General features: G+C 46.2%; 1 protein-coding gene across 1 annotated transcript in view; it reads right to left on the bottom strand.

Moving 5' to 3' along the window:
* GCC2 (GRIP and coiled-coil domain containing 2) overlaps positions 1 to 15,646 on the bottom strand; it is a 73,527-nt gene that overhangs the window by 50,717 nt on the left and 7,164 nt on the right. The window contains exons 5-6 of the mRNA XM_078777053.1: positions 2,181 to 2,276; positions 95 to 1,880 (exon numbers count right to left, since the gene is read on the bottom strand). Of these exons, the coding sequence (XP_078633179.1) occupies positions 95 to 1,880; positions 2,181 to 2,276 (1,882 nt within the window). The remainder of the gene's footprint in view (positions 1 to 94; positions 1,881 to 2,180; positions 2,277 to 15,646) is intronic.

A 15,646-nucleotide genomic window follows, 5' to 3' on the forward strand; every position in this document is an offset into this window, starting at 1 on the left:
TCCCTCTTGCCCTCCTCCACCTCCGTCATGTCTTCCTCCACCTCCCTCTTGCTCTCCTCCACCTCCCTCTTTCCCTCCTCCTCCTCCCTCTTGCCCTCCTCCACCTCCACCTTCCTCTTGCCCTCCACCTCCCTCTTGCTCTCCTCCACCTCCCTCTTGCTCTCCTCCACCTCCCTCTTGCTCTCCTCCACCTCCCTCTTGCTCTCCTCCACCTCCCTCTTGCTCTCCTCCACCTCCCTCTTGCTCTCCCCCACCTCCCTCTTGCTCTCCTCCACTTCCCTCTTGCTCTCCTCCACCTCCCTCTTGCTCTCCTCCACCTCCCTCTTGCTCTCCTCCATCTCCCTCTTGCTCTCCTCCATCTCCCTCTTGCTCTCCTCCATCTCCCTCTTGCTCTCCTCCATCTCCCTCTTGCTCTCCTCCATCTCCCTCTTGCTCTCCTCCATCTCCCTCTTGCTCACCTCCATCTCCCTCCTGTGCTCCTCCACCTCTCCCCCACCCTCACAAATGCAAGATGACCTTTGAACCACCTCCAATGCTCTATTTCCCATTGTGCTTTCAAGTTTCACAACCACAGCCTGAGCACTCTTCAGTTCTAAAGCTTGGCTCTGCAATGCAGTTTGCAATTCTTGCACCAAAGCCTTACTGTCCTTCAACTCTTCTGCGCAATTCTGTAATTGCATTTCTAGATGCTTAATGTGATTCATTTCCCCATAGAGAGTCTTCTCATCTTTAATTACCCGTAGTTCCTCTGCTAGACCCTCAAGCTGCTTCTCCAACACCATAACCAGCTCTCCCCTCTTTGCTGCCAACACAGTCAGAGCTGCCAGTTCATGCTGTTGTGCCTTCAGGTCCACACTGCTCATCATCTGACCCAGAAATCTTTCAGTGTCTTCCTCATCGTTGGCCCTTTTTACTGGCAGGGATATTCTTTGAGATGGGTGTTCTTTGTTGCATTCTTCATCCATAATTCTCATCTCGAGATGACGATGTTCCTGAAACAGCTCCCGATCTTGATCCTCCAATGTCTGCATTTGTTCTTCAGATATTTGTCCTAATTCTTCCTTTGATTCTTTGCTGTCCATATCCCTATGAAAAGTCAGACTCTTGGTCGTTTGCATCCTAATATTCTCGTTCACATCATTTTCTTTCTCAGTTTGTTTTTCCACCTCATTTTCCCTCTCCCCACCTGACTTCCTTTCCATTTGCATCTGGTTTTCCAACGTGGCTGGAAGGTGGGATTCAAGTCTATCTGGCTCCATTGTGATACTTGGTATTGTTCGATGAAGATGTTGTCCTTCTTCAACCAATCGTACCGACTCTGATGCAAAAAATTTTTCATCCTGGTCATACACAAAATTAGAATTGCGCTCTATGGACGGCAACATTTCCACCAATCGTTGAACTTCTCCATCAGGTTTGCTTCGCTCCTCCTTCACGTGTTCTTTCCACATCTTTTGCTCTTCTTCGTGTTGCATCATCAGCTTATTAAGCTGCTCTCTTAGTTCCACCGTCTCCAATTCACAATGCCGTTTTACTTCATTCGCCACTTCCCACTGAGACCTCAGATCTTCCACTTCAGCAGAAATAAATTCCTTTTCGACGCGAGTCTTCTCCAAAAGCTCGTCCATATTTTTCCACCTCGCTTCTGCAGCTTCTCGCTCCAGCTTCATTCTCCTGACCTGCTCTCGTAGATCTGCCACTTCACATTCCTTCCCTTGAGCTCTCGACTCCAACTCATGGTGAAGCTGTTGCATGTTCTCTTGGTGCTGGGCCCTTAACTCAGCAAGCTGGTCTGCGTGTTTTATTGCTTGGTCCTCAACCTCTCCAGATAGCCGCTCCAACTCACTCCTCTCCTGCAGCAAGGATTTCTCCATCTCAAACTGCAAACACATAGTCAGACAGTCACATTGTCAGAGTAATTCAAGAATTGTACTTTTTTTCCTACTGTCAACTTGCACAACATCTTCTGCTGCTAGCTGTCATTGGCAAATTAAACAACTCGTGCCACAAAATGTGAGCCCCCAGTGTGCTTTAGTGCTAAATAACTAGCTTTTCCTTCTCTTGAAGTGGCATTCATGCAAGACCTGTGGATTTGCAAATATTTCTGAAGAAAACGGTACATAAAAGATTTATCTGAATAACATCTCAAAGGCAACAAAGCAAGAAAACGCAAAAGAAACCTCAGCTTCCTGACGGCCCCGCTTATGCTCTTCCCGAAGTCGCAGTTCCAATTCTGCCTTTTCTGACAAGACTTGATTCAATCTCTCGGTGACATCCTTCAAAACGAGACACGCGGAATGGTCAATAAGTGAGTGCTGGAATGATTACAACAATACTTACATTAATAAGACTAGCAGAGTACGGCCCTACGGGCAACCTTGTTCTAGGCATGCAACACGTTATTCAGATAATCTTATATATGGGTGGTGTATAAGCAACTGACAGCTCCTCCGAAAATAAAATAAAAATAACCCAGGTTACGTACGTGAATCAAAAACATGCCGACTGCTTATGATTCAAAACACCTCACTGTACTGGAAAACGTGGGGACTTGTAATACCTGCTCCCACCTGGAGTCGGCACAACACAACACACATTTACATAGAGAATTGGCGAACCCCTCCCCCCTTGCATCCCCCTACTACCCAATACCGCCAGCAAAGACAACAATCCGAGATACACTAATTGGGGTCATGCTGATCCTATGTAGCAAGTCTGGATGTAATGGGGCCAGAACTGGAGGAGTAGCGAGACAAACACATACCGGTCCATGAATTACAGTAAGGATACATCTTAAATGGGTTACTGTGTATATTGATAATTTACCAAAATTAACACTGCAATTTCATTTTTACCTGCGATGTGTCACAGGTCTACAAGAGCTCCGCACGGTTGTTGTACACCGCTCCTTTCCGATGCCATCTCCAGGCACTGCAAAACGTCATTGCCGGGCACCGAAGGGTGTCTCGGCAGAGACGCACGCTGAAAGGGAATACTCAGTTTTCACTCTGGTTGTTTGTTTGTTTGTTTTCTTGGTTGTTTGTTTGTTTTCTTGTTTGTCCAGGCGATATCTCAGCCATCCTTTGAGCTAGTAAGCTGAAATTTCGGCACAATAGTGAGCAAGTCCTTTGTCAAAAACGTTATTTTTTGTTTTTTGATGAATCAATTAATTGAGGAGTTATTTAATTATTAGCGATTAATTAAGTACTTATTTAATTAATCAAATTTCCTTTCTCTTCTGACCATTAACTCAGGCACCTTTTGAGTTAGGAAGCTGATATTTGGACATTCCAATGACCAGGTGATTTGGCTGCAAATGATATTTTTGATTTATTAATTAATCAATTAATCGATTAATTATTTAATTATTCGATCAATGACTAATTTTTAAAAAAATTTTTTAAGTTACAGATTCTGATGAAATGAGCCACCACGCGGTAACCCAGGTTGCCCCGTGATTTTTAATCATTTTACATAATTAATTAATCTATTTTAGGGATTAATTTAATTTCAGATTAATGTCAGATTTCCATTTGCTTTATTTGAGTCGAGTGTTGATTGGAAGTTATGCAATATCTTAGGGTGTGTTAAGCCAGACACAGCTGTCTGTCAGACTCATAAATTGATACCGAACCAAACCCTGAAGACCCAAGGAGATGAATTGTATAATACCTTCAACAGCAAGGATGAGGAAGTCGAGTGTACAGAGGAGGCGATAAATACATATTTTGTGCCACAGGTTGTGACCACAGTGCGGTCATTCTTGTTTGACTAACATTTGGTGCATTTTTACTTCCTAATATGGTTCTAAATGGGTGGTTGAACTTGAAGTTACGTAATCAACTTGCTTTGTTCACATACATTATGCCAACATCAAAGGTGCCAGTCGAAAAAGGTGCCAGTCAATCTATCAATTCATCTTCTTCATTTCACAGGGGGGTAGTTGGGAAGAAGAAAGGAGGGAACAGTGGGGCAGGCAAAAAAAATCACACCAGCCGCATCTTGATTGGACAGTTTGAATGTCAGTGTATGGCCCTACTAAAGGGCATGAGTGGTCAGCCTGCAGGAGCAATCAGGGCTTGTGACCTTTGGACGTGGTCATAAGTCCTGGACCAATGGGTTCAAAACTTTTGGACCAATAGCGGCTCTACAAATCAGGAAAGGCGGATGACAGCTTCTCATTCTAAGTGCGGAGAGAGACAGTTAGCGGTTCGCTGGACAAGTGCAGAACGTGCTTTGAGCACGGAGAATTTTGCTACCCCTGACATTGTGGGCAGCAGTGTAGCAGCTACCTACACACAGCTGGTTTGCAGTGGGCGATTCTGTCTTTCATACACTGCAATTAAAGCTATCGCCACAAATTCGCCAGACACACCACCATCACCTGACTTTCCGGCCACCTGCGTTTGTGACGATGATTGCCACATGCCAGCCATGTCCATCTTGCCAACAAGACTCCCCAACGTGAGCCTGTGAGGGGGAAACTTACCCCTCAGGTCCTAACACTGAACAGTGAACTTAGGGCCACTGGATGGGAGGGGTCAGCTAAATGAAAGGCTCATCGTGTTGAGAGAAATCAACATTTTTTGAATGTCATAAATGATCATGCTGCCCTCCTACCGGCCACACTGTGTATTTATGGCCCTTGTTAATTTAATTTTTAAAATACCAGGGGTAGAACTGCTTAAGTATGTGCACAGCGAGAGTACAAGTAAAAAATGTTCTCAACACGTGGAATAGGGAAACATTTTATACGTGTGGGATCGGAACAGGTGGGAGCTTGTATGTGCAATTAGAACAGGTGGGAGCATGTACATGTAATTTGAACAGGTGGAAGCTTGTATGTGCAATTAGAACAGGTGGGAGCTTGTACATATAATTAGAACAGGTGGGAGCTTGTACCCATCACGATCCGTCCAGGTCTGAGATGGACCGAAGAGAAGTGGAGAGTGGGAAATGTTGCGAGAACGTGAATAGGGGGTGTAATACAGACTAGTTATGCCCGTGGAACATGTTTAGCGCAAATGTATGGTATCTGTGTGAAAACGATAGGTCACATGTCGAAGATTGTGTTTGAAGATGATAACCGTGACCCCTCCCTTCTGTTTGTGTCTAAATTTGTGCCCTTGTGTCCCGCATGTGCTGTGTTTCCAGGTTTCCTTCCTTCCACTTCTATGATTTAGAGCTTGCAAATGTATCCATTTTGCTGACCCAGTGTCCTCCTCTTTCCCGGTGTGTACCCTGGTTAGAATAGGCACACCGTATCCCTGCGTGTCGTAAGAGGTGACTAAGAGGGTTGGCGACAGGAAGGGCATCCGGCCATAAAAACATTGCCTCAAAAAGAGAACCATGACAATTACAACTACATATGGGCAGGGTACAGCCCGAAGTGGAGATCGGTTTCTGAGGTTTGGGACATGGAATGTAGGGACAATGACAGGGAGATCAGGAGAAGTGGTGGAAGTATTGGTCAGAAGAAGAGTGGATATATGTTGTGTGCAAGAGATGAGATGGAAGGGAAGTGGTGTGAGAATGGTGAAGGGTAGGCAGGGACAGAAATACAAGTTTGTGTGGCAAGGGTGCCCGGAGGGCGTGAATGGTGTTGGTGTCCTGTTTTCTGAGGAGTTTGTAGACAGTGTGGTCAGTGTGACTAGAGTGAGTGATAGGTTGCTGATGGTGAGAATGATGATTGGAAAGCTCTTGGTGAATGTCATCTCCGCAGGTGCGATATGCTCCGCAGGTTGGTCGGAGCGATGAAGAGAAGAGGACAAGTTCTGGTGTGCGATAGAGAAGCTGATGGAAAACGTGAAAGATGAGGAAGTTGTTGTGGTAGGAGGAGACCTAAATGGACATGTGGGGAGGAGTATGGACGGTTTTGAGGGAGTTTATGGGGGTTACGGATATGGTGTGAGAAATGGAGAAGGTGAAAGGATTTTGGAGTTTGCTGATGGAGCTGATTTGTTGATTTGTAATACTCAGTTCCAGAAAGGGGATAATAAGCTTGTTACATACACGTCAGGTGGGTCGAAGGACAACCGTTGACTACCTGATGGTGCGTAGGCGAGATAGGGGGCACCTCCGGGACACAAAGGTGATCCCGGGGGAGGAGGCTGTTTCACAGCACCACTTCGTTGTCTGCGACATAAGGGTAAAAGGTGCGAGGAGAGCTCGGCGGGTGAAGTACCAACCGAGAATGAAGGTGTGGAGGTTGAAAGGGGTGACAGTAAGGGAGGCATTAAAAGAGAGGCTGAGTAGGGTAGAGGATGATGTGGTTGAGCTTGAACGTGGTTGGATGTCAATGAAAGATAGTCTGTTGGGAGCCGTTGGTGAGGTATGTGGATGGCCAAAAGGACCACCGAGGCACTCGGAAACATGGTGGTGGGATGATGAAGTTGGAAAGAGGATTGACGAGAAGAGGAAGAAGTTCAAGGAGTGGCAGAAGGCGAAGGGTACGGTGCAGAAAAAGCAGAGCATGAAAGTTATAAGGCAGCTTTCTCGCGAGATCTTGGAGACGGTGGCAGGGGTTTTCGACGGTCCACACGGTCTCCACGTTTTTCAAAGTTAAGTCTGTTCACAATTGTATTTTGTCGAAACTGTATTTATCGTTCGGTGTGTGAACTTATAGTGTCCCCCTTGGAAGTTTCTCGGTGTTTATCTTTCATAAATTAATCGTTTGTTTGTCGCGTCGTGAGCAAGGTCTTGCAGCCTCAGGCTTCCCCCGTTGAAGGTTGTTCCTTCCTTCGCTGTTTTGCTAGCTTTTTTGATTTCCCCTTCTCCACCAAGCTTCACCAAACATCTACTATTTGTCTAACGTTGTAACCCCCACACCCCCCCCCCCCCCAAAAACAAACAAAAAAACAAACAAAAAAAACTTTTATTTCCCTTTCTCCTCGTGTGCTTTTGCCACTGCCCACGTGCGCTGTCTCGCCCCGCCCCCATTTTCCCCTTGCCTTCCACCTTTTTCCCTGTTCAAGTGACTCGTGGTCGTCGCTCTAGGCTTCCTCTCCCCATTGGTATTTTTGTGAATATAAGATTGTTCTTCACAGTTCTGTTTAAATATGTTTCAACTATCCCCTTCAGTGTTTTATTCAGTGGTTTATTACAACACGCTGTTTTTCTTCTTATTTAAAAGGCTCCTTTCAATTTCCTCTTCAACTCATTCCATTTCAAAAAAATATTCAATCTCTTATGATTCCAAATCACTCCATGCTCTAAATTCTCATTCATTCCATCCCTCCTCCATCGTTCTTAAACGAATCTCTAACTTGAAAATCACAACAAACCCAATTTGTTATATATGTTCATCTTTCATTAATCATCCACTTTCTAAACTCCCCCCTTGCCCCTCCCCTTCAAATCTCCCCCCCAACCATCCCTCCCAAATTCTCCCTCCTCCCACCTCCTTCTCAAAGCTGCCTCCTCCCCACTTCCTCTCCCTCCTATGTCATACCTCCACCTCCCCCAACCTTCTACTTTCCTCTGCCCCCCCTCAAACAAACTCTCACTGTGCCTCATTCAATCACCATCAAACCTTTCGTCCTCCTCATCCTTCCCTTTCTTGTAACTCTTCTGTAATCTCTGACACACTATCAACTGCTCTTCCTACATCCCCCTCTCACCCTTCATCTGACCCAACCCCTCCCCTCCCCTGTCCTGCACCCGATGCTCCCCTTCTCTCCTCACTAACGGTATGGACCTCAAACATCCGGGGCCTTCGCTCAAACCTGATCTCTCCATTCAGGTTGCTTCTGAAAATCCAGACTTGATCTGCTTAACAGAAACTTTCCTCCTTCAAGATGTCTCTGATTCCTTAATATCTCTTCCTGGTTACTCCCTCTTCCGGTACGATAGACCTGATCCTCGTCCTGGTGGTGGGGTGGCTATCTTTATCAAAAACTCTCTTCCTCACTCTCCCTGCACTGCCCTCTCTCCACCCCACCCACAGGAGTACCTCTGGCTACGGCTTCCTCTCCGCTCCCACCTTTTGTTCATATGTGTTCTGTACCGTCCTCCAAACAGTGATGACTCCATTTACATTTCTCTGTCGGACAACATGGACCAACTTCTATCAACTCATCCAAACTCTCTCTTCCTCATATGTGGCGACTTCAACTGTCATCATGCCAGCTGGCTGGGTGTGGGTTCATCTCTCACCAGCCATGGCACCTCAGCAAAGGACTTCTGCGACTCATTGGGACTGACACAATCTGTCAATTTCCCGACCCGGATCTCAGTCAATGGAGTATCTTCTCTTCTGGACTTGGTTATGACTAACTTCCCTGCAAATGTCTGCTGCTCTTCTTCTGCTCCAATCGGTTCTTCTGATCATGTGCTTGTTAAAGTGGACATCTCACTGGCCATTCTCAGAGAGCCTCCTCAGCGCCGACGAGTCTGGCATTTCACTCAGGCCGACTGGCACGGTCTGCAAGCAGCCATCAATCAACTGGACTGGTCTCCCATCTCTAATGCCTCTGACATCAATTCTTCCTGGGAATTCTTCCAAAGCAAACTGCTCTCTCTCATGCACAGATTTATGCCATCTCATCTTCAGTTGTCTTACCCTTCCTCCCGTCCATGGTACACTGAATCTTGTGGTGAGGCAGTTGCCCTGAAACAACTTGCCTTTGCGTCTTGGAAGGCAAATCCAAATGAAGGCAATCTCAGTTCCTTCCACCAAGCTCGAAACAAGTGTGTTTCTACCCTCAGGAGTGCCAGGAAGCACTATCTCTCCACACTCAAGATTGAACTCTCAAACCTGTCTCCTTCCTCCAAATCCTGGTGGCGTCTGGTCAAATCCGTTTCTGGTGTTTGTTCCCCCTCCATCCCCTCCCTTACCTCAAATGGCTACACAGTTGAGACCACACGTGACAAAGCCGAATGCCTCAACTCTGTGTTTGCCTCAAAATCTTGTGTCCCAAACCCATCTCTCTCTGTTCCCACCTTTCCCAGTCGAACCCAACTGCTCCTGGACTCTGTGTCCTTCTCTCCTGACAAGGTGGAGAAGTTTTTATCAAACCTCGACTCTGATTCTGCAACTGGACCAGATGGCATCAGCCCTCGGGTCCTAAAATCCTGCTCTGCCGCTCTATCTCACCCTCTCTCTGTTCTTCTCACCCTCTCTTTTGCTCAAGGTCATCTGCCAGCATCTTGGAAATCAGCAAACATTACCGCTTTACACAAAAAAGGTGCAAAAACAGATCCTTGCAACTACAGACCAATCAGCCTGCTCCCAATTATCAGCAAAGTCATGGAATCCATCATTGCTTCAGATATCAAATCCTTCCTCTTCTCCAATGGCTTGATCTCTGATCATCAATTTGGATTCAGACCAAGTCATTCTACTCTGGACATGTTGCTTCTGCTGTCTCAACAATGGATGGAGGTCCTCAATGCCAAACAGGAAATCAGAGCTGTCTCACTTGACACATCACGTGCCTTCGATACGGTCTGGCACCCAGCTCTGCTCACCAAACTCACCTCCTATGGTATTCAGGGAAATCTCCACTCATGGCTTGCGGATTTCCTCTCTGGTCGTAGGCAACGTGTGGCCCTGAATGGATTTCTCTCATCTTCCCTTCCAGTTCTGGCTGGAGTTCCCCAAGGTAGTGTTCTGGGCCCTGTGCTATTTCTGGTCTTCATCAATGACCTCTCCGACTCTCTGGAAAATCCTCTCTATCTCTTTGCTGATGACTCCACTATCTGCTGCTCCATTCCTCATCCCTCAGCTCGGCAGTCTGCAGCCTCCTCACTCTCTGCAGACCTGGACAAAATCACAGACTGGTCAAACAAGTGGAACATGTCTTTCAATCCTGACAAATCTCACACTCTTACAATGTCTCTCCGAAAGGACCGACTGGACAACCCTCCCATCTACTTTCTCAACAATCCTCTCCAAGAAGTTCTGTCGCTCAAGCTTTTGGGTCTCACTATCTGCCATGATCTTTCTTGGGAAAACCACATTTCCAAGCTGGCCTCCAAAGCCAGTCGCCGACTGGGCATCCTCCGTCGTGCGAAGTCCTTCCTTGGCACACCTGAGCTCCTCACCACATACAAGGCTTTCATCCGCAGCTCAATGGAATACTGTTCCCCCCTCTGGGCTGGTGCTCCTGCCTCACACCTTGCTCGGCTTCACGCTGTTGAGGCCAAAGCTTTCAGAATCATTGGAATCTCCTGCGATGTAGTCAACTCCGAGGGCCTTTCACTCACTCACCGCAGGCAGGTTGGTGGTCTTTCTGTCTTCTTCCGACTCCTCTCCGGCCTTGCACCCCCAGCTCTCTCTGTGCTCTGTCCCCCAAATATTCCTACAGGTCGCACAAGATCTGCCAGCAACCCTCTGATGGTTAAACTGCCGAAATCTCGGCTGTCTGCTCACCTTCACTCTTTCATTCCTCTTTTCCCCCGCCTCTGGAACAAACTCCCTCACTCCCTTCAATCCCACTCCTCCCTCCAGGTCTTTAAAACAGCTGTTCACCACCATCTCTTATCTTCCCCCATCGAAAACCTTGATCTTTTCTACCCCCGGTAATTCACCCCAGAGTCCTTGCAGTGTTCATTTGTTTTATTCCTCTCCCACCTCCCCCCAAGTCCTCCTGATGTCCCTGCTCTCAAATGTTGTGTTTGTGTCCTTCCCCCTCTCTCCCCATCTTGTCTGCCGCTCACCTTGTTTTTTGTGTTTTGTGGGTCGGTTTGTCTTTTTGTGTGATTAATGATAGCTCTTTCACGAGCCTCGATCTTGTATACAAAAAACAAAAAAAAAAAAAAAAAAAAAGCCAAGAAGGCTGCAAAGAAAGAGGTAGCAAAGGCGCAGGAGGCATGTAGGAAAATGTTCAGAGAACGCTTGGATTCGGAAGAGGGTCAGAGAACGGTATTCAGGATTGCAAAGCAGATAGCGAAAGAGAGGTGTGATGTGATGGGGGTGAGTTGCTTGAAGGATGAAGTGGGACAAATCGTTGTGGACCCAGATGGAATTAAAGGAAAATGGAAAAGATATATGGAAATGCTGTTGAATACAGAGAATGAATGGGATGGCAACATAGAGAGTAACCCAGTTTTAGGACCGGCAGAGAAGATAACTGAGAAAGAAGTTGAGGAAGCGATAAAAGCAATGAAGAGTAGAAAAGCGGGAGGGCCGACAGGAATTGTGGGAGATATGTTGAAGGCAGCAGGAAGTTGGGGTGTAAAGAGAATGACAGAGATCTGTAATCTGGCGGTGAAACAAGGCCGCATTCCAGTTGATTGGGAACCGAGTACCCTCGACCCTCCATACAAGGGGAAAGGTGACCCTCTGGAGTGTGGCTCGTACCGAGCGATAAAGTTATTGGAGCATGGAATGAAGGTATTGGAAAGGGTGTTGGAGAGGAGGATAAGGAAGAAGGTGAAGATCGACGAAATGCAGTTTGGATTCATGCCAGGAAGAGAAACGACAGACGTGCTCTTTATTGTGAGGCAGTTGCAGGAGAAGTACATGGAGAAGAGGAAGAAGTTGTTTCTTGGGTTTGTTGATCTGGAGAAAGCATTCAATAGGGTTCCACGCGAAGTATTGACATGGGCATTGAGGAAGTTCGAAGTGGAGGAATGGTTGATCAGAGTAGTGATGGCAATGTACAAAAGAGCACGCACAGCTGTAAGGACGAAGGACGGAAACAGTGGTGAGTTTGAGGTGAAGGTGGGAGTGCATCAGGGGTCGGTACTCAGTCCACTACTATTTGTAGCTGTGATGGAGGTGCTGGCTCAGAACGTAAAGGAGGGTTTACCGTGGGAGTTGTTGTATGCAGATGATCTGGTGTTGATTGCGGAAAGTATGGATGGACTGAAGGAAAAGATGAACAAGTGGAAGGAATGTATGGAGACAAAAGGTCTGAAGGTGAATATTGGAAAAACGAAGGTGATGGCAAGTGGTAAAGCATGTGGTGAGGTGGAAAGACCTGGGAAGTGGCCGCGTGCTGTGTGCAGGAAGGGTGTCGGAGTGAACTGCATTCAATGTACAATGTGCGCTGAGTGGGTTCATCAAAAATGTAGTGGTCTGAGAGGGTCATTAACCAGTGTGGCAGCTACATTCAAATGTAAGGTGTGCACAGAGGGAGCTGCAGATGTAGTCTAGGGCGATTAGTAATTTCGTGTTTTTTGTTTGTTAAAATTGATTTAGCAATAGATTCTGCTTCAGAATATTATAGAGATGTAAAAAAAATAGGGTTCCATTTTTTCTTTTACGTCTAATAGGTAGTAATTCGAAGAAATCCAAGATGGCCGCCATAAAATTTGGAAAATACACTTTTGTGCATATCTTTGTATCTAGATATCATATAAACATGAATAATATGTCCTTTTATATGTTTTCAGACCCAAGGAAGCCATATCTGCCATTGTTTTTACAGAAAAATGCAAGGAAATTAAAATAGTGGGCAATATACCAGCCAAAATGGAGACGGCCGTCGTGAAATCGGATCGTATAATTTCCCAATTAGAATCGATTCAATAAACAATCTTCACTGATAACATTTATTTTGAATACACACACACGCACACGCACACACACACACACACACACACACACACACACACACACACACACACACACACACACACACACACACACACACACACGCACACACATACACACACACCTAAACATAAACGATGAATGAACATAAACGATCACATAAACGAATGCCTCATTCATCCTCATCCATATCTATCACACGCGGTTCATTGATGTTTGCTTTGTTGTTACAACTGTAACCCACACACCCACAAACTTCAGTACAAGGAATATTGTTATTGCGACAGCTACATCTTCCCATACACCCTTTCTTGCACCCACAGTTCACGAGATTCATTATTGCTTCTGGGGCTGGAGGATTCAGGCATCGACTTGGGGCATAAACCCCATCATCCGAAAGTAACTGCCAACCATACTCGACAGGTGATGGAAGGGACGGATGGCTTTCTGCTGCCTTTCTCCATATCATTGCGATATAATGTGCTCGCTGAACGTGTAACTTTAGCGAACCAGTGGTAGGTGGAAGACTCTCTCCCTCAGCAGCACGGTTGGAGAATAAGAACCAGCGAAGCTCGTTTACTTTCGTGTGAACTTTAGACTTGTACAGCAGACAGACGAAGCGTTCCAGCTGGGAACACACTTCTGGTGACGGATCAGTTTGTCCCAAAGACTCCAGAGCCTCCCATATCTTGTTGTCACATGTCATGAAGACCTTAAAGCACCAGTCCTTGCTCCTGCCAGCGAACCTTCCAGACATGTCACTTCCCGTGAATGCGTGGAATCCAAGTATTGCAGACGCACGTTTCTCTCCTAGCATGCCATGAATAGGTTGGACTGCAATGCTCCTCCTCAACTTTCCCTTCCCAGTGAGAAACCTCGTAGCAGGTGGTAGATCGTGAAATCTCTGAATCAGTAGGAGGAAGATATCGGTATCTGGCGAATCAATGATAACTTCTGCATCTTTGTCGACTGCGAGAGCATGCAGAATTAAGAGTGTATCGGCCTCTTCTTGGCTGTGCGTGAGTAGACTGTCTGGAACTTCAGTGTTGCCCGTGGTCTTAGTTCCTGATGTCACCATGAACTTCTTCAACTTGTTTGGATGAGCCTTGCTGTAAGATAGACACTTCACAGCCAAGTACTCTGTAAGCTCTGCCTTGGTCTTCACATTGGAAAGGAAATCTTTGAGTGAAATCTTCTGGATCAATGTACTATCCCTGACGTGATAGTATGTTGATTTCCCCTTTGTCCTCTTTAGGCGCATTTTGTCTTTCAGTGAGTTATCGATGTATCGGTCGAATACCAACCTCACGTCATCATAATGCACGGCAATATTTTCGAGGCGTTCAATGAACGATTGAGCAAAGTCACTGCATGTAATCATTTGTTCTGTTTTGGAGATCCCGTTAACAAGAGCCATGCCATCAATGATTATCACTCTATGGCGAGAAGTAGTCTCGTTTTCATTGATCACTCCTGATCTTGTGGTTGTGTCTGGGTTTTGGCTGATCTGAGAGGGTTCCTGCAAATTTTGGCTTGAGATTTCATAGTCAGTTGATGGGTCATTAGTTTCTTCCCCAGCGTGTGCTGTGGTTGGCGAGAAAAGTCCAGCCTCGACCCATGCCTGATCAATTCCACTCCCTTCCACGTATTTTCCTAATGCAGCTAAGGCCCAAAACACAACATGTAGCTCACCAGGTCGGAAGAGGAATTGCTTCCTGATGTCCTCGCGTTCCACCCACAGCTTCATCGCCAGGTCGTATAGCTGCAAATCGAGAGTCATGACTGTGATTGCCTCACTCCCCATAACACGAGTTGTGATGTTGTGAGCTCTCATCAGACCCGTGTACAGTGTATCATAGTCTGTAGGAGGCGACCTTATCAACGGAGGAACGAGAGCAACATTGGTCTTCTCACTGGACGAAGATAGCAAGGAATTGAAGGCTCCCCACGTCCCCGGAGCTGTGAGTTTGACGTCAACTTCTCCTTCTTCCTCGAAGTTCAGGCATCCAATCATCCAGGTCATATCGGTTTTCTTGTTCTTGTCTGTCTCGGGTTTTGATGTGAGCAGCTTGCAGTCGCTCTTTCTCTTCTCGGGTGCTGGCTTCTTGCAGGTCAACGTTTTACAGCCAACTGCATCATGTATCATTTGAGCTTTTGATGACCGGTCAAGTTCAATTGGTGGTATCATGGGTGATTTCTCCGGTGATACAGGCTGGTAGATCGCAATTGCTGTACCATGAAGGGTATTCATCCCGCAAGGAGTTGACTCTAGAAAATCGATGTTGTCCATGGCAAACCAGACGAACGTGTCCTGAACCAACCATGGTGGTAGACAGATGCCTCCGGTGGACTCCATTTGCTTCAGTACGGAGTTGGCAATGCTGGTCTCAATCTCCATGACCTTTTTGTAGGAGATGGCGAGGTCCAGATGTGCAAGTTTCTCTACAAGCGCCTTGGATCGTGTGTTTTTGTGTATGTCGAGAGCTAAGCCCACACTCAATGGAGTTTCAAATCGTTGTTTGAATGATCCATCCTCGCTTCTTGGTTCGTACGATACCTGTCGGTCAGATTTATAAGCACCGACAAAGTGCTGCGCCAACAATGATGCACTCACACCAATGGAGTCCTCCCTGTTGCTATTTCCTACTTTCCTTGTTCCCATGACTGCATGCTTGCAGAAGATGTTGAGCATCGGGGGTGGCTTGTAATCAGCAAAGGTTCCATTAAATTTCCATGCTGGGGAAGATGCGATGTCTTTCCTCAATATTTTCGCAGCTCGCAAAAGTACTTTAAAATCGTCTTTGATGCTGTCTGCTGTAATTGTGCTTGATATCATGTGGTCTTTGAGCTTTGTGGAAAGAATCTGCTCTGGCTTTGTTTTGTTTGAGGGCCGGCTGAAATGAACATCGGCAATGTTGTCTAGGATCAATTGTTTCAGGTATGGCTTATAACTATGGTTGTCTGAGACCGGAAAGTCGTGCTCCTTAAGTAAATTGACATAGGTTACATGAATTTCATTCATATTCAGCACAGCATTTTCAGTAGTATCATTCAACGCAGTTTCAACAATTTCAATGAGTTCAAGGTCTGATAACACCTGACCAAAGTTAACATTGGTTGTTTCTGTTTGTTTTTCCGTCTTAACTA

The sequence above is a fragment of the Myxine glutinosa genome, chromosome 5, assembly GCF_964187855.1.
Source record: "Myxine glutinosa chromosome 5, kmMyxGlut1.1, whole genome shotgun sequence".
Classification (NCBI taxonomy): Eukaryota; Metazoa; Chordata; class Myxini; order Myxiniformes; family Myxinidae; genus Myxine; species Myxine glutinosa.